Source organism: Gossypium arboreum, chromosome 8, assembly GCF_025698485.1.
Source record: "Gossypium arboreum isolate Shixiya-1 chromosome 8, ASM2569848v2, whole genome shotgun sequence".
In the NCBI taxonomy this organism is placed as follows: domain Eukaryota; kingdom Viridiplantae; phylum Streptophyta; class Magnoliopsida; order Malvales; family Malvaceae; genus Gossypium; species Gossypium arboreum.
This window is the reverse complement of record NC_069077.1, coordinates 23,043,059-23,060,421: the sequence shown is the minus strand read 5'-3', so window position 1 is coordinate 23,060,421 and position 17,363 is coordinate 23,043,059. Positions and strand designations below refer to the sequence as shown.

At 37.0% G+C, this 17,363-nt stretch overlaps 1 protein-coding gene and 1 long non-coding RNA gene across 2 annotated transcripts; both read left to right on the top strand.

The window, feature by feature from the left end:
* The first annotated feature begins 6,524 nt into the window (after positions 1 to 6,524).
* LOC128296350 (uncharacterized) lies at positions 6,525 to 8,818 on the top strand. Its single transcript, XR_008286933.1, has 2 exons — positions 6,525 to 6,669; positions 8,641 to 8,818. It is a non-coding gene; the product is annotated as an uncharacterized LOC128296350 (long non-coding RNA).
* Positions 8,819 to 15,692: 6,874 nt separating this feature from the next.
* On the top strand, positions 15,693 to 16,715 carry LOC128296592 (uncharacterized). Its single transcript, XM_053032025.1, has 3 exons — positions 15,693 to 16,023; positions 16,107 to 16,252; positions 16,371 to 16,715. Exons 1-3 carry the CDS (start codon positions 15,693 to 15,695, stop codon positions 16,713 to 16,715), a joined length of 822 nt encoding a protein of 273 aa, XP_052887985.1.
* Positions 16,716 to 17,363: the final 648 nt, after the last annotated feature.

Below are 17,363 nucleotides of genomic sequence, written 5' to 3'. Positions count from 1 at the left end.
AGGGTAACCTTGATGTTTAAGGTTCATTTTGGGTCCACACCGCTAGACACACAAGTGTAACGCCCCAATTTTCGGGAATTCTGTGAATGTTGGCATAGGTTTAATTATGTTAGTGGGCCTCTAAAAAGCCCAAACTTAAGATAGAACCCGCTAATTTTAGTTAATTTTTGTTCCATAAGAAAAAGGGAGTGAAATTATTAAATAGGACCTATGTGAAAATGTTTGAAAATGCTATAGGCTAATTTGTAGTGGCCAAATAAATAGGAGTGTAAATAGGAGGATTTGCATGACAAACCTCCCATTTTACATGAAGTGGCCAACCATCATGTTGTTGTAGACAAAATGTACACTTGATATCCATAATTTATGGTACAAATTGATACAAATTGATAATAGGTTAGGTAAATGTTCCATGATAATGGGTTAGGTAAATGTTTCATGATAATAGGTTAGGTAAATGTTCCATGATAATGGGTTAGGTAAATGTTCCATGATAATGGGTTAGGTAAATGTTTCATGATAAGAATATCATGTCTTTTGTATTAAAGAATTAAATGGATGAAATATGAAGTTTTATTAAAAGAAAAGGGTGAAAAGAACAAAGTTTTGTCCATCTTTGTTCATCATAGCTGAAAGTTAGAGAAGAGAAAGGAGAGGAGAAAGCTCTTGAGTATTCGGTCATTAGGAGGAGGAAAATTGAAGGTAAGTTCTTGGTACCTTGCTTCTATTTTGAGGTTCATGAGTTCTTCTTGATTCTACCTTAACTCTTGAAGTATATTTTGATTTTAGTTGTGTTGTGAGCATTTAGTCATGAATTAAAATGAAGGAAATGGTTGTTGTTTCATGTTCTTTTGATGAAAAATGGAAGATAGGTGAAGTTGAGCCAAACAAATGAGCATGCATGTGCCTTAGATGCTAAAGGAAAAATCGGCTAACATGTTGTGCTTTAAAATGATGAAATGGAGATTATACTTAAGTAAAATCATAGATATGTGATGATTGATTGGTGATATACATGTTTAAATAACATGCATGCAAGGTATGTGTGAAAGAGTGATTTGGTAATAAATCTGCTTGGGACAGCAGCAGTAACGTGACTTTGGAAAATCACCATAAATTGTGGGAGAAGAATTAGAAGCTGAATAAATTATGTAATTAAAGCTTATTGAGTCTAGTTTCTAATGAAATAAACAAGAACATATTTTGAATTCTGTACAATGAGAAATTTGATTCGTAATGAAGAGTGGTCAGATTAGTCAAACAGTGAAACATGGGAAACTTTGAGAAAAATCTGGTATTGATTGGCTAAACCAAAATTCTAAAAATTTTATGGATAGAAGATATATGAGTCTATTTTCAAGGAAAATTAACGGAACTTGATTTGGAGTTTCTTAGCTCCATTTATAAATGATTTAGTGACTGTTGCTCAGGAAGACAGCTTGCAGTGAAATTATGATTATGTGGTAAACATTGACAAAAATTTGTTAATGAGTTGCTAATTGTTTTCTTATAAGCTTACTATGATCTGTAGGTGTGGTTGGCCGAATATTATAAGGGGTTAATACGTAGTTCGTATTTGAATAGTTAGATTAATGTGTTAGTAATCCAATTGTAGGCGGTTCGTGTGTGGATCTCGTCAAGATATCGTCGCAAATGTGTGTAACTAACACCTCTTTCTTAGTCTAGATCGGCAAAAGTCGAAAAGTGAAATGCGAAAATCGGTATTTTGTAGATTTGCGAAAAGTGTGCGAATACTCGTGAGGTAAATCGATTAATGTTTTTGGTAAGCTGCAATGTTTGGACCGCAAAGTGCATGATTTACGTGCCCTCGATATTTTTGGGCTTAATGGGCCAAAATTGGAATGATGGGCCAACTGCCCAATTCGGTAAGAACACTCAAGACGTGATTACGTTAGTACGTGAAAAGTAGGAATATGCATGAAAAACCCTAAAATAGATAAATTACTAAAATACCTTTAAAAGTGGAAAATTTACGCTTTTGCCCCTAGTAGATAAATTATCAAATACCCTAGGGTTAAATTGACCTAAATGCATGTTTGATTTGTTGTTATTTACTTGCATGCCATGTTGTTATTATCGATGCATGGGACCGGGATATTGACGGAGGAAGTACTGAAAGTGGCTTGTCCACGATGGAGGCTTTGCCTCAATTTATCGATAAGCGAGCAGCAAAGGCGCAAGCTCGTGGAGTGTTGGGCTAGGTGGGTTGAGCTATTCCCCACATGGAGTGTATGGCTGGTACGGGTGGAGTGTAGTGGTTGGTGGGTTGAGTAGTCTCCCCAAATGGGCTTGCATATGTTTACTGATGTTGCATGTATTTTGAAATGGGCCTATGGGCCATACTGTTATCTGAATAAGGGCTAAGGCCCGTTTATTATAATCTGAAAAGGGTTCTAGCCAGACCACTGTTACCCAAATGGGCTTGCATATGTTTCTTGATGTTGCATGTATTTTGAAATGGGCCTATGGGCCATCTTCGTTATCTGAATAAGGGCTAAGGCCCGTTTATTGTAATCTGAAAAGGGCTCTGGCCCAGTACCATTGTTACCTGAATGGGCTTAGGCCCAATAGGCTTGAGCTGACTTGGGCTTTGAATGGGTTTTCCTTACACACTGAGTTTCCCCAAACTCACCCCTTTTATTTTCATCCACGAGAAATCCCCAACCATAGTGGGCTTGGAGTCGTGAGAGAATTTGAGTGGCCACCCGCTCGAAAGTTTGATTTTCTTCGGTGAACTGGACATCCTTTTATTTACGTTTGAAGTTTTGGGTTTTTAAATGTAATAAGGTCGCTTAATTATTTTTAATGGTTTTAATATGTATTACTAAGATAGGTATTACTTATTTTAACTATTGAAATTGGATAGCTTTAGGGCGCGTTTTCAAAAACAACAGTTGATTTCAAAATAACACGACAACAAGCAAAGCTTCCGCAATGAAAGTATTTTCCAAAATTAATCACTTTTCCTAAAAATGACTTAATCAAATCGGTTTCCTAGAAATATCCATGACGTTAAGGTGTGGCAATGGCAGTATGCATGTCTAGGATTGGATCCGAAAGGAGCTTGGTACTTAAGCAGTCCGATGGACTCACCATCTCTTTTCCGGTTTCCTACTTGGTGTACAGCTTCCATTCAGTTTAACCCTTAATGAATTAATCTTTTGAACATCAAGTACGATTTTCTAGACTTAGAATGGAATTTTTTTTTTTACGTTTTTGATGTGGCATGCCGGATCCGGCCATAACTTCTGGGCCGGGTTTGGGGTGCTACATTTAGTGGTATCAGAGCCTAGGTTGCAACAACTCGGCTGTGGAATGGGTTTACTAAAACAAAGATTTTCGAAAGCGAAAATTTTATAAAGAATGCGAAAAACTCGATTTTCAAAATTTAGATCTTTAGAAGGTGGCATTCCGAATCTCCGGCCCAAGCCTGTAAGTATTACTCTGAACTCTTCTGAATATTTTTCTGACTTATCTGTCTGTACTAAAATCCTGCTAGGATACTCTAGATAGGATGATACTGAAACCATAGGAAAATCTGATAAGAGACTGAAATTGTAGCTAGACTTCGATTCTGCGAAAACAAACTCTGAACTACTGTCTGATTCATAAAACATCTGTAATAAACACTGGAATATTAATTGATGCATAAAAATTCAGAATCAAGATAATACGATATGAGTACAAGAGGCCGTGGACGGAGCCGAGGAAGTGCTTGAGCGAGATCTTCGTCTTCGAGACATATGCCGGCGGTGGATGCACCGGTACCACCGACAACAGAGGTAGAGTCTCATGACCGCGGTGCCGGGGATGATGCCCTGTCACAGGTAATGCTTCGTGTTCTGGAAAGGGTTGCCGGGACAAGTTCGGGCAACGAAATTCGAGGATCGATTTCTGAATGACTTCGAGCTAACGGAGCGGAGACCTTTAGGGGCGTGTCTGGTATAGCCCCGAATGTGGCGGAATATTGGTTGGAGGCCACAGAACGGATTATGGACAACTTGGACTGCTCTGAGGAGATTGTGAGTGGGGTATCTGTACTAAGTCCTTTAGGTCACTCGGTTAGGGTAGACAAACTGTATAGGGATGTACCCTTAGAAACTCAAGGTAAGATTTTCCCTGGAGATCTGATGGAGTTACCGTTCGGAGAGTTTGATCTCATTTTGGGAATGGACTGGCTTGTTAAGCATAAAGCGACTCTGGATTGTACTGCTAAACGAATGGTGTTAAGGACCACAAAGGATGAGGAGGTTATGGTGATAGGTGAGCGAAGGGATTATTTGTCCAATGTGGTGTCGGCATTAAGGGCCGAAAAGTGGATTCGGAAAGGTTGTGAGGTCTATTTGGTATTTGTAAGTCATTCGGAAGAGGAGGGACTGACAGTGGATAAGGTTAGGACCGTAAAGGAGTTTCAAGATGTTTTTCCGGAGGAGCTTCCAGGATTGCCTCCGAATCGAGAAGTGGAGTTTGGAATCGACTTATTGCCTGGAACGGCACCAGTGTCTATCGCACCGTATAGGATGGCACCAAAGGAGTTAGTGGAGTTAAAGGCTCAAATTCAAGAGTTGTTGGATAGGGACTTTATTAGGCCAAGCATGTTCCCATGGGGAGCACCAGTGCTATTCGTGAAAAAGAAGGATGGTACGATGCGGATGAGCATTGATTATCGCCAGTTGAACAAACTGACGATTAAGAATAAGTATCCACTACCAAGGATTGACGATCTATTCGACCAACTTAGAGGAGCTTCTGTATTTTCCAAGATCGACCTTCGATCTGGATATCATCAGTTAAGGGTCAAGGAGGCAGATATCCAAAAGACGACATTCAGGACTCGGTATGGTCATTACGAGTTTCTGGTTATGCCATTTGGACTAACGAACGCTCCTACAGCGTTTATGGATCTGATGAATCGTGTGTTCCAACCATTTTTGGATCAGTTCGTAGTCGTCTTTATTGACGATATCCTGGTATATTCTGAAACTGAAACGAAACATGATGAGCAACATCTCCGTATAGTGCTGTAAGTATTAAGGGAGAAGGAACTCTTTGCGAAGTTCAGCAAATGTGAATTTTGGTTGAGGGAGGTAACCTTCTTAGGACATGTGGTCTCTGCTGAGGGGATTAAGGTAAACCTTCAGAAAATTGAAGCGATTTTGGAGTAGAAGCCGCCTAGGACGGTGTCGGAAATATGGAGTTTCCTAGGACTGGCAGGATACTACAGAAGGTTTGTAGAAGGTTTTTCTGTGATGGCATCACCTCTAACAAAACTCATAAGGAAAGGAGTACCATTTGTATGGACTAAGAAACAGCAGGAAGCTTTTGAGAAGTTGAAGAAAGTTCTAACTGAAGCACTTGTGTTAATTTAGCCGGAGTCTGGGAATGATTTTACTGTGTACAGTGACGTATCACACGTGGGTTTGGGCTGTGTGTTAATGCAAGAGGGTAAGGTGGTTGCATATGCATCACGATAGCTTAAGCCTCATGAGGAAAACTATTTGACTCATGATTTAGAGTTGGCAGCAGTGATATTTGCACTTAAGATTTGGAGACATTACTTGTACGGAGAAAGGTGTATTATATACACTGACCATAAGAGTCTTAAGTATTTATTGACTCAGAAGGAGCTGAACCTTAGGCAAAGGAAATGGATTGAGTTGCTTAAGGATTATGGCTGTTCGATCAAGTATCACCCAAGCAAGGCTAATGTGGTAGCCGATGCTCTAAGTCGTAGAGTTGTATCTGATCTGAGAGCAATGTTTGCTCATCTGAGTCTGTATGATGATGGAAGTCTGTTGGCTGAGTTGCAAGTGAGGCCAACCTGGGTGGATCAGATTAAGGAAAAACAGTTGAACGATGAGTCTTTGGTCGCTCGCTTTCAACAAGTTAAGGAAGGGGAAACTTCTGAGTTTGGGAGCCAGAAGAGAGGATGCAACAACAATACCCTCATCTGTTTGGATTAGGTAAATTTCGAGGACGAAATTTCTTTAAGGAGGGTAGAGTTGTAACGCCCCAATTTTCGGAATTCGTGAATGTTGGCATAGGTTTAATTATGTTAGTGGGCCTCTAAAAGCCCAAACTTAAGATAGAACCCGCTAATTTTAGTTAATTTTTGTTCCATAAGAAAAAGGAGTGAAATTATTAAATAGGACCTATGTGAAAATGTTTGAAAATGCTATAGGCTAATTTGTAGTGGCCAAATAAATAGGAGTGTAAAATAGGAGGATTTGCATGACAAACCTCCCATTTTACATGAAGTGGCCAACCATCATGTTGTTGTAGACAAAATGTACACTTGATATCCATAATTTATGGTACAAATTGATACAAATTGATAATAGGTTAGGTAAATGTTCCATGATAATGGGTTAGGTAAATGTTTCATGATAATAGGTTAGGTAAATGTTCCATGATAATGGGTTAGGTAAATGTTCCATGATAATGGGTTAGGTAAATGTTTCATGATAAGAATATCATGTCTTTTGTATTAAAGAATTAAATGGATGAAATATGAAGTTTTATTAAAAGAAAAGGGGTGAAAAGAACAAAGTTTTGTCCATCTTTGTTCATCATAGCTGAAAGTTAGAGAAGAGAAAGGAGAGGAGAAAGCTCTTGAGTATTCGGTCATTAGGAGGAGGAAAATTGAAGGTAAGTTCTTGGTACCTTGCTTCTATTTTGAGGTTCATGAGTTCTTCTTGATTCTACCTTAACTCTTGAAGTATATTTTGATTTTTAGTTGTGTTGTGAGCATTTAGTCATGAATTAAAATGAAGGAAATGGTTGTTGTTTCATGTTCTTTTGATGAAAAATGGAAGATAGGTGAAGTTGAGCCAAACAAATGAGCATGCATGTGCCTTAGATGCTAAAGGAAAAATCGGCTAACATGTTGTGCTTTAAAATGATGAAATGGAGATTATACTTAAGTAAAATCATAGATATGTGATGATTGATTGGTGATATACATGTTTAAATAACATGCATGCAAGGTATGTGTGAAAGAGTGATTTGGTAATAAATCTGCTTGGGACAGCAGCAGTAACGTGACTTTGGAAAATCACCATAAATTGTGGGAGAAGAATTAGAAGCTGAATAAATTATGTAATTAAAGCTTATTGAGTCTAGTTTCTAATGAAATAAACAAGAACATATTTTGAATTCTGTACAATGAGAAATTTGATTCGTAATGAAGAGTGGTCAGATTAGTCAAACAGTGAAACATGGGAAACTTTGAGAAAAATCTGGTATTGATTGGCTAAACCAAAAATTCTGAAAATTTTATGGATAGAAGATATATGAGTCTATTTTCAAGGAAAATTAACGGAACTTGATTTGGAGTTTCTTAGCTCCATTTATAAATGATTTAGTGACTGTTGCTCAGGAAGACAGCTTGCAGTGAAATTATGATTATGTGGTAAACATTGACAAAAATTTGTTAATGAGTTGCTAATTGTTTTCTTATAAGCTTACTATGATCTGTAGGTGTGGTTGGCCGAATATTATAAGGGGTTAATACGTAGTTCGTATTTGAATAGTTAGATTAATGTGTTAGTAATCTAATTGTAGGCGGTTCGTGTGTGGATCTCGTCAAGATATCGTCAGCAAATGTGTGTAACTAACACCTCTTTCTTAGTCTAGATCGGCAAAAAGTCGAAAAGTGAAATGCCGAAAATCGGTATTTTGTAGATTTGCGAGTGTGCGAATACTCGTGAGGTAAATCGATTAATGTTTTTGGTAAGCTGCAATGTTTGGACCGCAAAGTGCATGATTTACGTGCCCTCGATATTTTTGGGCTTAATGGGCCAAAATTGGAATGATGGGCCAGCAGGCCCAATTCGGTAAGAACACTCGATGCGTGATTACGTTAGTACGTGAAAAGTAGGAATATGCATGAAAAACCCTAAAATAGATAAATTACTAAAATACCTTTAAAAGTGGAAAATTTGCTTTTGCCCTAGTAGATAAATTACCGAAATACCCCTAGGGTTAAATTGACCTAAATGCATGTTTGATGTTGTTATTTCTTGCATGCCATGTTGTTATTATCGATGCATGGATTTGGGATATTGACGGAGGAAGTACTGAAAGTGGCTTGTCCACGTCTTGGAGGCTTTGCCTCAATTTATTGTTAATCGAGCAAGCAAAGGCAAGCAATCGTGGAGTGTTAAATTTGGGTGGGTTGAGCTATTCCCACATAGAGTGTATGGACTGGTACGGTGGAGTGTAGTGGTTGGTGGGTTGAGTAGTCTCCCAAATGGGCTTGCATATGTTTCTTGATGTTGCATGTATTTTGAAATGGGCCTATGGGCCATACATTATCTGAATAAGGGCTAAGGCCCGTTTATTATAATCTGAAAAGGGCTCGCCCAGTACCACTATTACCCAAATGGGCTTGCATATGTTTACGATGTTGCATGTATTTTGAAATGGGCCTATGGGCCATCTTGTTATCTGAATAAGGGCTAAGGCCGGTTTATTATAATCTGAAAAGGGCTCGCCCAATACCACTATTACCTGAATGGGCTTAGGCCCAATAGGCTTGAGCTGACTTGGGGCTTTGAATGGGTTTTCCTTACACACTGAGTTTCCCCAAACTCACCCCTTTTATTTTCATCCACATAGGAAATCCCCAACCATAGTGGGCTTGGAGCTGTGAGAGAATTCGGAGTGGCCAGCCGTTCTGAAAGTTTGATTTTCTTCTGGTGAACTGGACATCCTTTTATTTACGTTTGAAGTTTTGGGTTTTTAAATGTAATAAGGCCGCTTAATTATTTTTAATGGTTTTAATATGTATTACTGAGATAGGTATTACTTATTTTAATTGTTGAAATTGGATAGCTTTAGGGCGCGTTTTCAAAAACAACAGTGGATTTCAAAATAACACGACAACAAGCAAAGCTTCCGCAATGAAAGTATTTTCCAAAATTAATCACTTTTCTTAAAAATGACTTAATCAAATCGGTTTCCTAGAAATATCCATGACGTTAAGGTGTGGCAATGGCGGTATGCATGTCTAGGATTGGATCCGAAAGGAGCTTGGTACTTAAGCAGTCCGATGGACTCACCATCTCTTTTCCGGTTTCCTACTTGGTGTACAGCGTCCATTCAGTTTAACCCTTAATGAATTAATCTTTTGAACATCAAGTACGATTTTCTAGACTTAGAATGGAATTTTTTTTTTTTTACGTTTTTGATGTGGCATGCCGGATCCGGCAATAACTTCTGGGCCGGGTTTGGGGTGCTACAACAAGCGTGTGACTGGACCGTGTAAGACACACGGCTAACACATTAGCATGTGGTTTGGCCATGTGTCCCCTGCAACTTTAAAATATCAAAACTGAATGCTCAGGTATTTTCACGCAGGTAGAGACACGGGTGTGTGTCTCAACCGTGTGTGACACATGGCCTAGTACACGGGCGTGTGACTTGGCTGTGTAACCCCTGCACCTTAATATTCCAAGTCAGTATGCACCTAAGTTTGAACACGGGCTGGGACATTTCGAAATGCTCACACGGCCAGAGACATGGGCGTGTCTCTTGATCATGTAAGCCACATAACTTGGCCACACGGGCGTGTGTCCCTTATTTTTATGAAAATTTTTGATGTTTTTGGAAATATTCTCTAAGTACCCGATTTAGTCCCGATTTGTTTCTAATACATATTTTGGGCCTCGAAGGCTCATAAAAAGGGACAATATAATTAATTTGTTTTATTTATAATAATATGATATGTAATGTTCGTATTTGATTGGAAAAGTCTAATAATACTCTGTAACCCTGTTTCGACAACGAATAAGGGTTAGGGGGTGTTATATAACTGGACTGACAATACATCAAACTGGACCCAAGTAGAATAGATCATGAATCCATTTATGGATCTATTCTCTTATGACATTCATAGTGTGACATACCTAAATCCTGAGTGGATAGCGAACTATATATGTGTGACTTACATACTTTTATGTAAGTAAAAGCTTGGGTTCAAATAGATAAGGAACCGAAAGCTGGTGCGTTGAGTGTACGACTTCTGTAGTATGTAGCATTTAAATAGTGGAATTCATTATCTGAGACATGTGTAAATAATATCCTCTCATTGGCATTACATGATTGATGAAAAGTAAACATGACCATTGGTCTTTTGTCTTTGTGACGAATAACTTAATTACTATCGGATAGTAATTAATTTTTTATGAAGGAATATGTAATGATTACCATGAGATAAAATATGATCAAATTGGGAAAACATATATTATCCTAAAGAGATCAAGGATATCCTATGAGGGTAACACACTTATGACAATGTCATTGGATGAGCACTGAGTAGTTGCTTTCGTAATGGTATGTTGCAAGGGAAACCTCAGTCACGATACTGTAGTGAAATGACTTCGTGACCAAATGAATTTATAATTAATAAGAAAAAAGCCAGAACTTAATTATAAATTATTTGAGCCCTAATTACGTATGTTCAATCGGTCCATTCACTAGCTCATTATAACACCCCAAACTCAGCCTAGACGTTAAGGGTTTTGAAACCGATGATACTTCGATAAAACATCCAAGTTTAATAAAACATATTCATTTATATATTTATTATTGATTGTTACATGTTATCCTTTAAGGTTAACCAAATCATTTCGCAACGAAAGTTTGAAAAACCGTTTAAATCAAAATCAAGCTCGTGTTTTCAAAAATAACATTTGTTCGTGTAAAATCGATATTTTTGTCGAATCGTCGCAGTTTAAAAATCATAACGCATCCAAACCAAAATTTTAAACCAAACAGTCCAAAAAGTCCGAAGAGTCCAAAAATTACAAAATTCTCACGAAAACTAGAATTTCAGTAAAAACCATTAAATTATAATAATAAAAATAGTTTCCCGTAAAGTGGTCACCACTGAGCCTCTGTTGCACCAACCTGCCTATGTCCATGGATTACCGGAATAGAACAGACAAATAGATGTGAGTTTTCGTAAACTCAGTGTGTAACCCAACAAAAATTTCATACAACATATACAGTATTTCATATACAATCAGATACAGATTCAGACATAAGTCCATAACAAATACAGATATCAGAGTCAGATTAATAGAACAGATATACTGAATCCTACCCCTATCCTCTACACACCATCTCCGACCATCCCAACACACCATATGGGATTAAAAATACCCACCCATCCCTACACACCATATAGTGTCGATACGACAAATAACAGATAATATGCAGTTAAGCTGTCAGAGTATAGGCGAAAGGTCATCGTACAGATCACTTCGTCCACATATACAAATCTCATCCCAAACACAGATACAGAATACAGATGCCAAAATAATAGAATAAACATGCTTAGCATGCTTGTAAATAGATAAATACATACTTAACAATACAATCAGGCATTTATATCAGTTTCCTACTCAAATCGGACTATCAAAGTATCAGTTCACAAAAAAATAGGGTTTGGTTAATCCTAATCGACCCTAAGGTAGGCCTACAGTCAATTGGAACGACTCGTGCGACCCTAGGGAAAATTTTAGAATTTAGGGTCCATATGCCCATATGCCCGTGTGGCCCACACGCCTAACTTGGCATAGCTCATATGGCCACACTTACACCGTCACACGGTCGTGTCATGTGCATGGCCACACATTTATCAGTCACATGGCCGTATCTCGCACACGGTCGGGCACATGCTCGTGTGACGTTGACAAACCTAATTTTTGGCGTTCGTCAAATCTCAGTTTCTCAAGTTAATAGTACACACCTAGTTCGATTTTGATGCGTAAGCAATCCCGACCCGCCAAAACCTATAAACGAATTACACGCTCTCAAAATCAATTTTTAATCCATAATTAAACAAAACCAACGAAACCTTCAACAGTAAAATTCAAACGCTCATTACTTACCCAACTTCACGAACAAACCCGACTACGATTTTGCAGGAGAAGAATTCCATTCCTTATGATTCGCTGCCAAACAACCCATAATCACATTACTAAAAGGACCATAATTGGTATAGAACAATTAAAACGACTACCCTTAATTCGAACAAAACTCACTACCTTCACTTACCAGACACACGAAGATTTTAAAAAATCGTATCATCGTAATTTTGGAAGAATAATTTTGACAGATTAAGGAAAAAAAAAAGAAAATTTTTGTTGGGAAGAAAACACAGAGAAAAAAAGTTAGAAACTAGAAAAAGGAGAGATTTTGGGAAAATAGAATAAAATGAAAAATAAAATAAAATAAAAAATAAAAAGGTTAAACCAAATCCCACTACATTCACATCCATAACCACCCAACTCAGAATCCCACTACCACTGAACCACTATGAACCACCGTCGGCAAAAATTAACACCTACGCTCACGCAAGAATTCGAACACAATACCTCCAATAATTTAACTCTTTACCACTCAAACCAACAAGCTCATTCTGATATGAGTTTACTAACAAGAAAATATAACCCAACCCACCAAGGATAGGGTTAGGGTCTAAAATAATAAAATTTTCCAAAAGTAGGACTTGAACCCAAAAACTCTCACACACACACCTAAAACACTTAACCACTGAAGCAGATACACATTTGTCGTTAGATTTCACAAAAACAGACTTAAATTATTCAGGGCATTACACTCATTGAAACTAGAAATAAATTGTGTGTTTGAATCAAAATGAATGGAATTGATGGAAATAGAGAAATGAGAAATATTCAATAATGATTATGATTTTTTTCAAAATAGAAATGGAATCATTTGGAAATGAATGTAGGTTTTCAAATGGAAATGAAAATAGAAATGATTCATTTGCAATTCTACGTGGATTACTTAAAAATGATAAGAAGAATGAGTTTATGTTTTTGGGTTATTTTGAAGCCCGAAAATGAAAATAAACCATTCGTCACAGTGAACATGTTGAGTGGTGAATACGAGGTGCACTCCACATAAATGTTGTTGCAAAGAGCAAAGACTATTTACTTAAACTAAATTATTTGATGTCCTTTTAAAAGATATTGACATATTTTCAACTAGTTATTGTGGTATTGTAGGCAGCCACATCAGTTCTCTATTTGGAAGAAAAATATATAATTTTTTTATAATTTTAAAATTTAAAAGGGTTAAATTGATTTTTGTAATTTATTAATAAGGTTTTTTTATATTTTAGTCTTATTAATTTCAAAAATATTTTAATTTACTTCCAATAAAAGAATAAGGATCAGATTGAATAAATATGTAAAGGTTGAGGGTTAAATTTGTTATTATACCTTATATACAAACACCAAATTTTGACGAATGAGTTTTTTTCTCACTCATTTAATATACATGGACTAATTTATCCATTTTCTTTAAAAAAGAGCTAAAATGCAATTCAAAGTATAAAATAGGAATTTTGTGATACTTTTATTGTGTTTTATTCATTTCGAGCAACATGGCTTGCAGCAGTGAATCGACCTTTACCTTTTGGTATACTATTTTATATTTTAAGACAAATTTTAATATTTTATATCTTAATTATTTTTATATATTTTAAAAGTTTATATAGAAAAGGAACTACAACAAAATATATATTAAATAATATCCATATAAATAAATAGACCACCACGCTAATTTTCTGGGAGCCACCAACCAATTTCACTAATTTTCACCGTCACATACAAAAGAAAAAGAGAGTGGTTTTAATATATATATAAATATATATATAATTGTCAGGATCTTACATTTTTCTAAAGCAAAATTTTAAATCCTTTGAATTAATCTCTAAAAATATAAAATATATTGCGTTAATACTCTTAAAAAGTAAAATTTTTGTTAGAAGCATATTTTAAATAATTAAAAAGTTAAAATTTTTAAAAAAATCCTAAATTTATAAACCCATCAAAAATCCAAAAGAATTTACAATTAAGAAAATTCAACAAGGTGATGTGGTGCAACTAATGAATTAGGTTTTGTTTCTCATTACTTGTCAAGAGTAATTTTGTAACAATAAAAAATGCTAAATAGATAATTTTTTATGTCAAAATTGGGACAATTTACTAAAAATAGCCCTTTTATATCATTATTTATTGAAATGTCCTGACTTTTTGATTATTTACAGAAAATGGCCATTTTCTGTAAATAATCAAAAAGTCAGGACATTTCAATAAAAAATGGCCATTTTCCCCGAAAGTGCGTCCATGTCAACACGAAGTCAGGGGACGTGTCAGCAAAACGCTTCCCTGTGGGAGTGTTTTGCCCCTTTTTTTAGGGTTAGGGTTTTTAATTGGTTTAAGATTAGGGTTTAATGGTTTAAGGTTTTTAGGGTTTAGGGTTTTAGTATTTTTAAAGGAAAAATTAATTAAATTAGAGTTGAGGGTTAATTAATTAAATTAACTATGAAATTAAAAAAATCAATTAAATTAGGGTTTAGGGTTTTTAAGGTTTATTAATTAAATTAAGTATTAATTACAAAAAAAAAAGCTCCCACGTGGACGTTCTTTTGCTACAGTAGTATCTGAAAAAATAATTTTGAAAAGATGTTTCTGAAAAAATAGTGTCAAAAACGCTTCAAGAAGGATGCATTGTCAGCAAAATTACGAAAAAAATCTCCCACATGGACGCTCTTTTGCTACAGTAGTATTTGAAAAAATAATTTTGAAAAGATGTTTTTGAAAAAATAGTGTAAAAAACGCTTCAAGAAGGATGCACAGTCAGCAAAATTAAGGAAAAAAGCTCCCACGTGGACGCTCTTTTACTGCAGTAGTATCTGAAAAAGCTTTAGTCTATAAATGAGCCAAATTTTATTCTCAGGTTGCATAAGTTACAGCAAGAGAAATTGAGGCTAAAGTAAAATAGAAACTGAAGATGAGTGAACGTATTAGTGCTGTTATTTACTATGACGGCGAGGTCTGTGACACAGAGAACGGCGTTGTTTTTTTATCGCAGAACACAATGCGACTAGTTTTTAACTAGAACATAGATTTGACAGAACTTCGTAAAAGAATTAGGCGTAAAATCTTCGGAACGACGCCAATGAAAGTTTTGTCTAGTAAGTATCGATTTTGTACTTCGGTTGATCCTGTGAGATATGACTTATTCGACATCAAAGGTCTTCGTAGCTTGGAGGCAATAGTGCAGACTCATCTTGCTAGTGGATCACCCTATCTTGAGTTATATGTACAATTTTCATCGCCAAATGATACATTTGCGACTTCAACACCTAATGTTGTTCAAGAGGAATATACGACCCCTACTCAACACTCCATTAGTGGGTGGCAGAACACAGAAGCACCTGTGTTTGGTAGCAGTATGGAATACACAACTCTTGCACGACACTCCGTTGGTGGATGGGACATGCACCTCGGTGGGTCGATGTTTGATACTGGAAATACGTACTAGGGAATGACATCAACTTCTAGTGGTTGGCAATCCACATCGGATTGGGGACATTACGAAACATCCAGGAGAAGGGATGATGTACTCCCTACGACATCCATCAGCGAGGGGACCTCGTTCGTTGCAGATGATGGTGGGTCGGATGATGAGTCCGAGTGGATCCACCTCGACAGCCTGACCTCGATGGTGCAAAAGTTGGATTATTTTCTGAACCGGAGCCTGTTCCAACCATACCTGAAGATGTTGAAGGGGGTTCAGATAAAGAAGAAGAAGATCCATGATTCAGGGTGTACTCGCCTTTAGCCCACATGCATAATGTCGATATATCTCAAGATGATGCATTGGAGTTTCCAGATCTACCACACAGAAGGCGTGACTATACAAGTTTGTCATTAGATTCCGGTGAAATGGAAGTTGGTAGGAAGTTTTCCAATAATGATAGTTTTCTTGGTACATTGAAACAACATAGCATCATGAACGGGGTTAACTACAATGTGGTTAAATCCAAATACGATAAGTTTGAGGCCAAGTGTGCAGTGCAAAACGGTACATATTCATGGAAAATCATGGCCTTATTAAGGAAAAGGGCAGGCTTGTGGGGGATAAAAAAGTACAAAGGTCCACATACATGTGTTACCGGTAAAGTATTACTAGGTGTTTAGGGTTTTTGAATAATACTGTTATTACGTAATGTTGCATTATTTAACATAATTTGTTAATAGGTATTTCACAAGATCATCCCAAGATAGATTCAGATATGTTATCTAGCTTAATACTACTGACGGTGAAGGCGGATCCGAAGACTTTAGTGCCGATCTTAATTGCCAATATTCGTAGCCAATTGAAGTACACGCTCTCTTATCGCAATGTTTAGATAGCTAAGCAGAAGGCGTTGGAAAAGATGCATGGTAGATGGGACGCTTCATATAATAAAGTGTGGGAGTCGTGTCAGGTGCTGGAGAGATATGTCTCAGGTTGCATGACAGACCTTGAAATGGCACTTGCGTACTACAACGACCGATTGCTTCGTGAATGCCAAGTGTTCAAGCGTCTGTTCTGGAGCTTTAAGCAATGTTGGGCTATTGGTCCAAATTGACGATACCTTTATGTATGGTAGATATACCCATCGGCTATTACTAGCTGTGGCACAGGATGGCAGTGGGAGAATCATTCCAATTGCGTTTACAATAACACCGGGGGAGTCAGCTGATGATTGGGATTTCTTTCTTTCTAGGTTAAGAAGGCATGTTTGCCCTCAACCTGATAAATGTGTTATATCGGATCGGGGCACTAGAATACTAGCCGTAATTGAGCGACAAGGAAGCCAATGACATCATACACACCATTGGTATTGCCTAAGGCACGTTGCGTCCAACTATTACGGGCAATATCGATCTACAACTGAACGACGGCAAGTGACTAATATGGGTATTTAATCTCTATTAATATAATTACATTTTTAATATTCAATTTATTCTGAATGGAAGAGTCGTATGTAATTTTTGTTATCAACTTATATTGGCAGTGTATGAGATAAGTAAGGACTGTTTTCATGAGATGTTAGCGGTTTTGCATTCAGTTAATGAAGAAGGCGCAGACTACCTTTGTAACATACCTTTAGAACAGTGGACACAAGCATACGATGGCAGCCTACGATATGGTCATATGACCTCAAACCTGGCTAAATGCATAAATTATGTTCTAAAAGGAATGCATCATTTGCCGATAACAGCCATTGTGCGAGAGACATATTTTTGTTTAGCGGCACTATTTCCAAAGCGAGAGTGAGTTATAAAGGCCAAATGCAGGGAGGTCATGTATGGTGCGCGAAGGTATTACTAGAGATTAACAAGGCGAAGGCATGAGTTAACACCATGCACATAGTGTGTCACGATCGTGATAACCTATGGTTTCATGTGAAGGAGTTTGACGGACCGAACCAAGGTATTATTGGCGGGCAATATCGTGTACACTTGAGA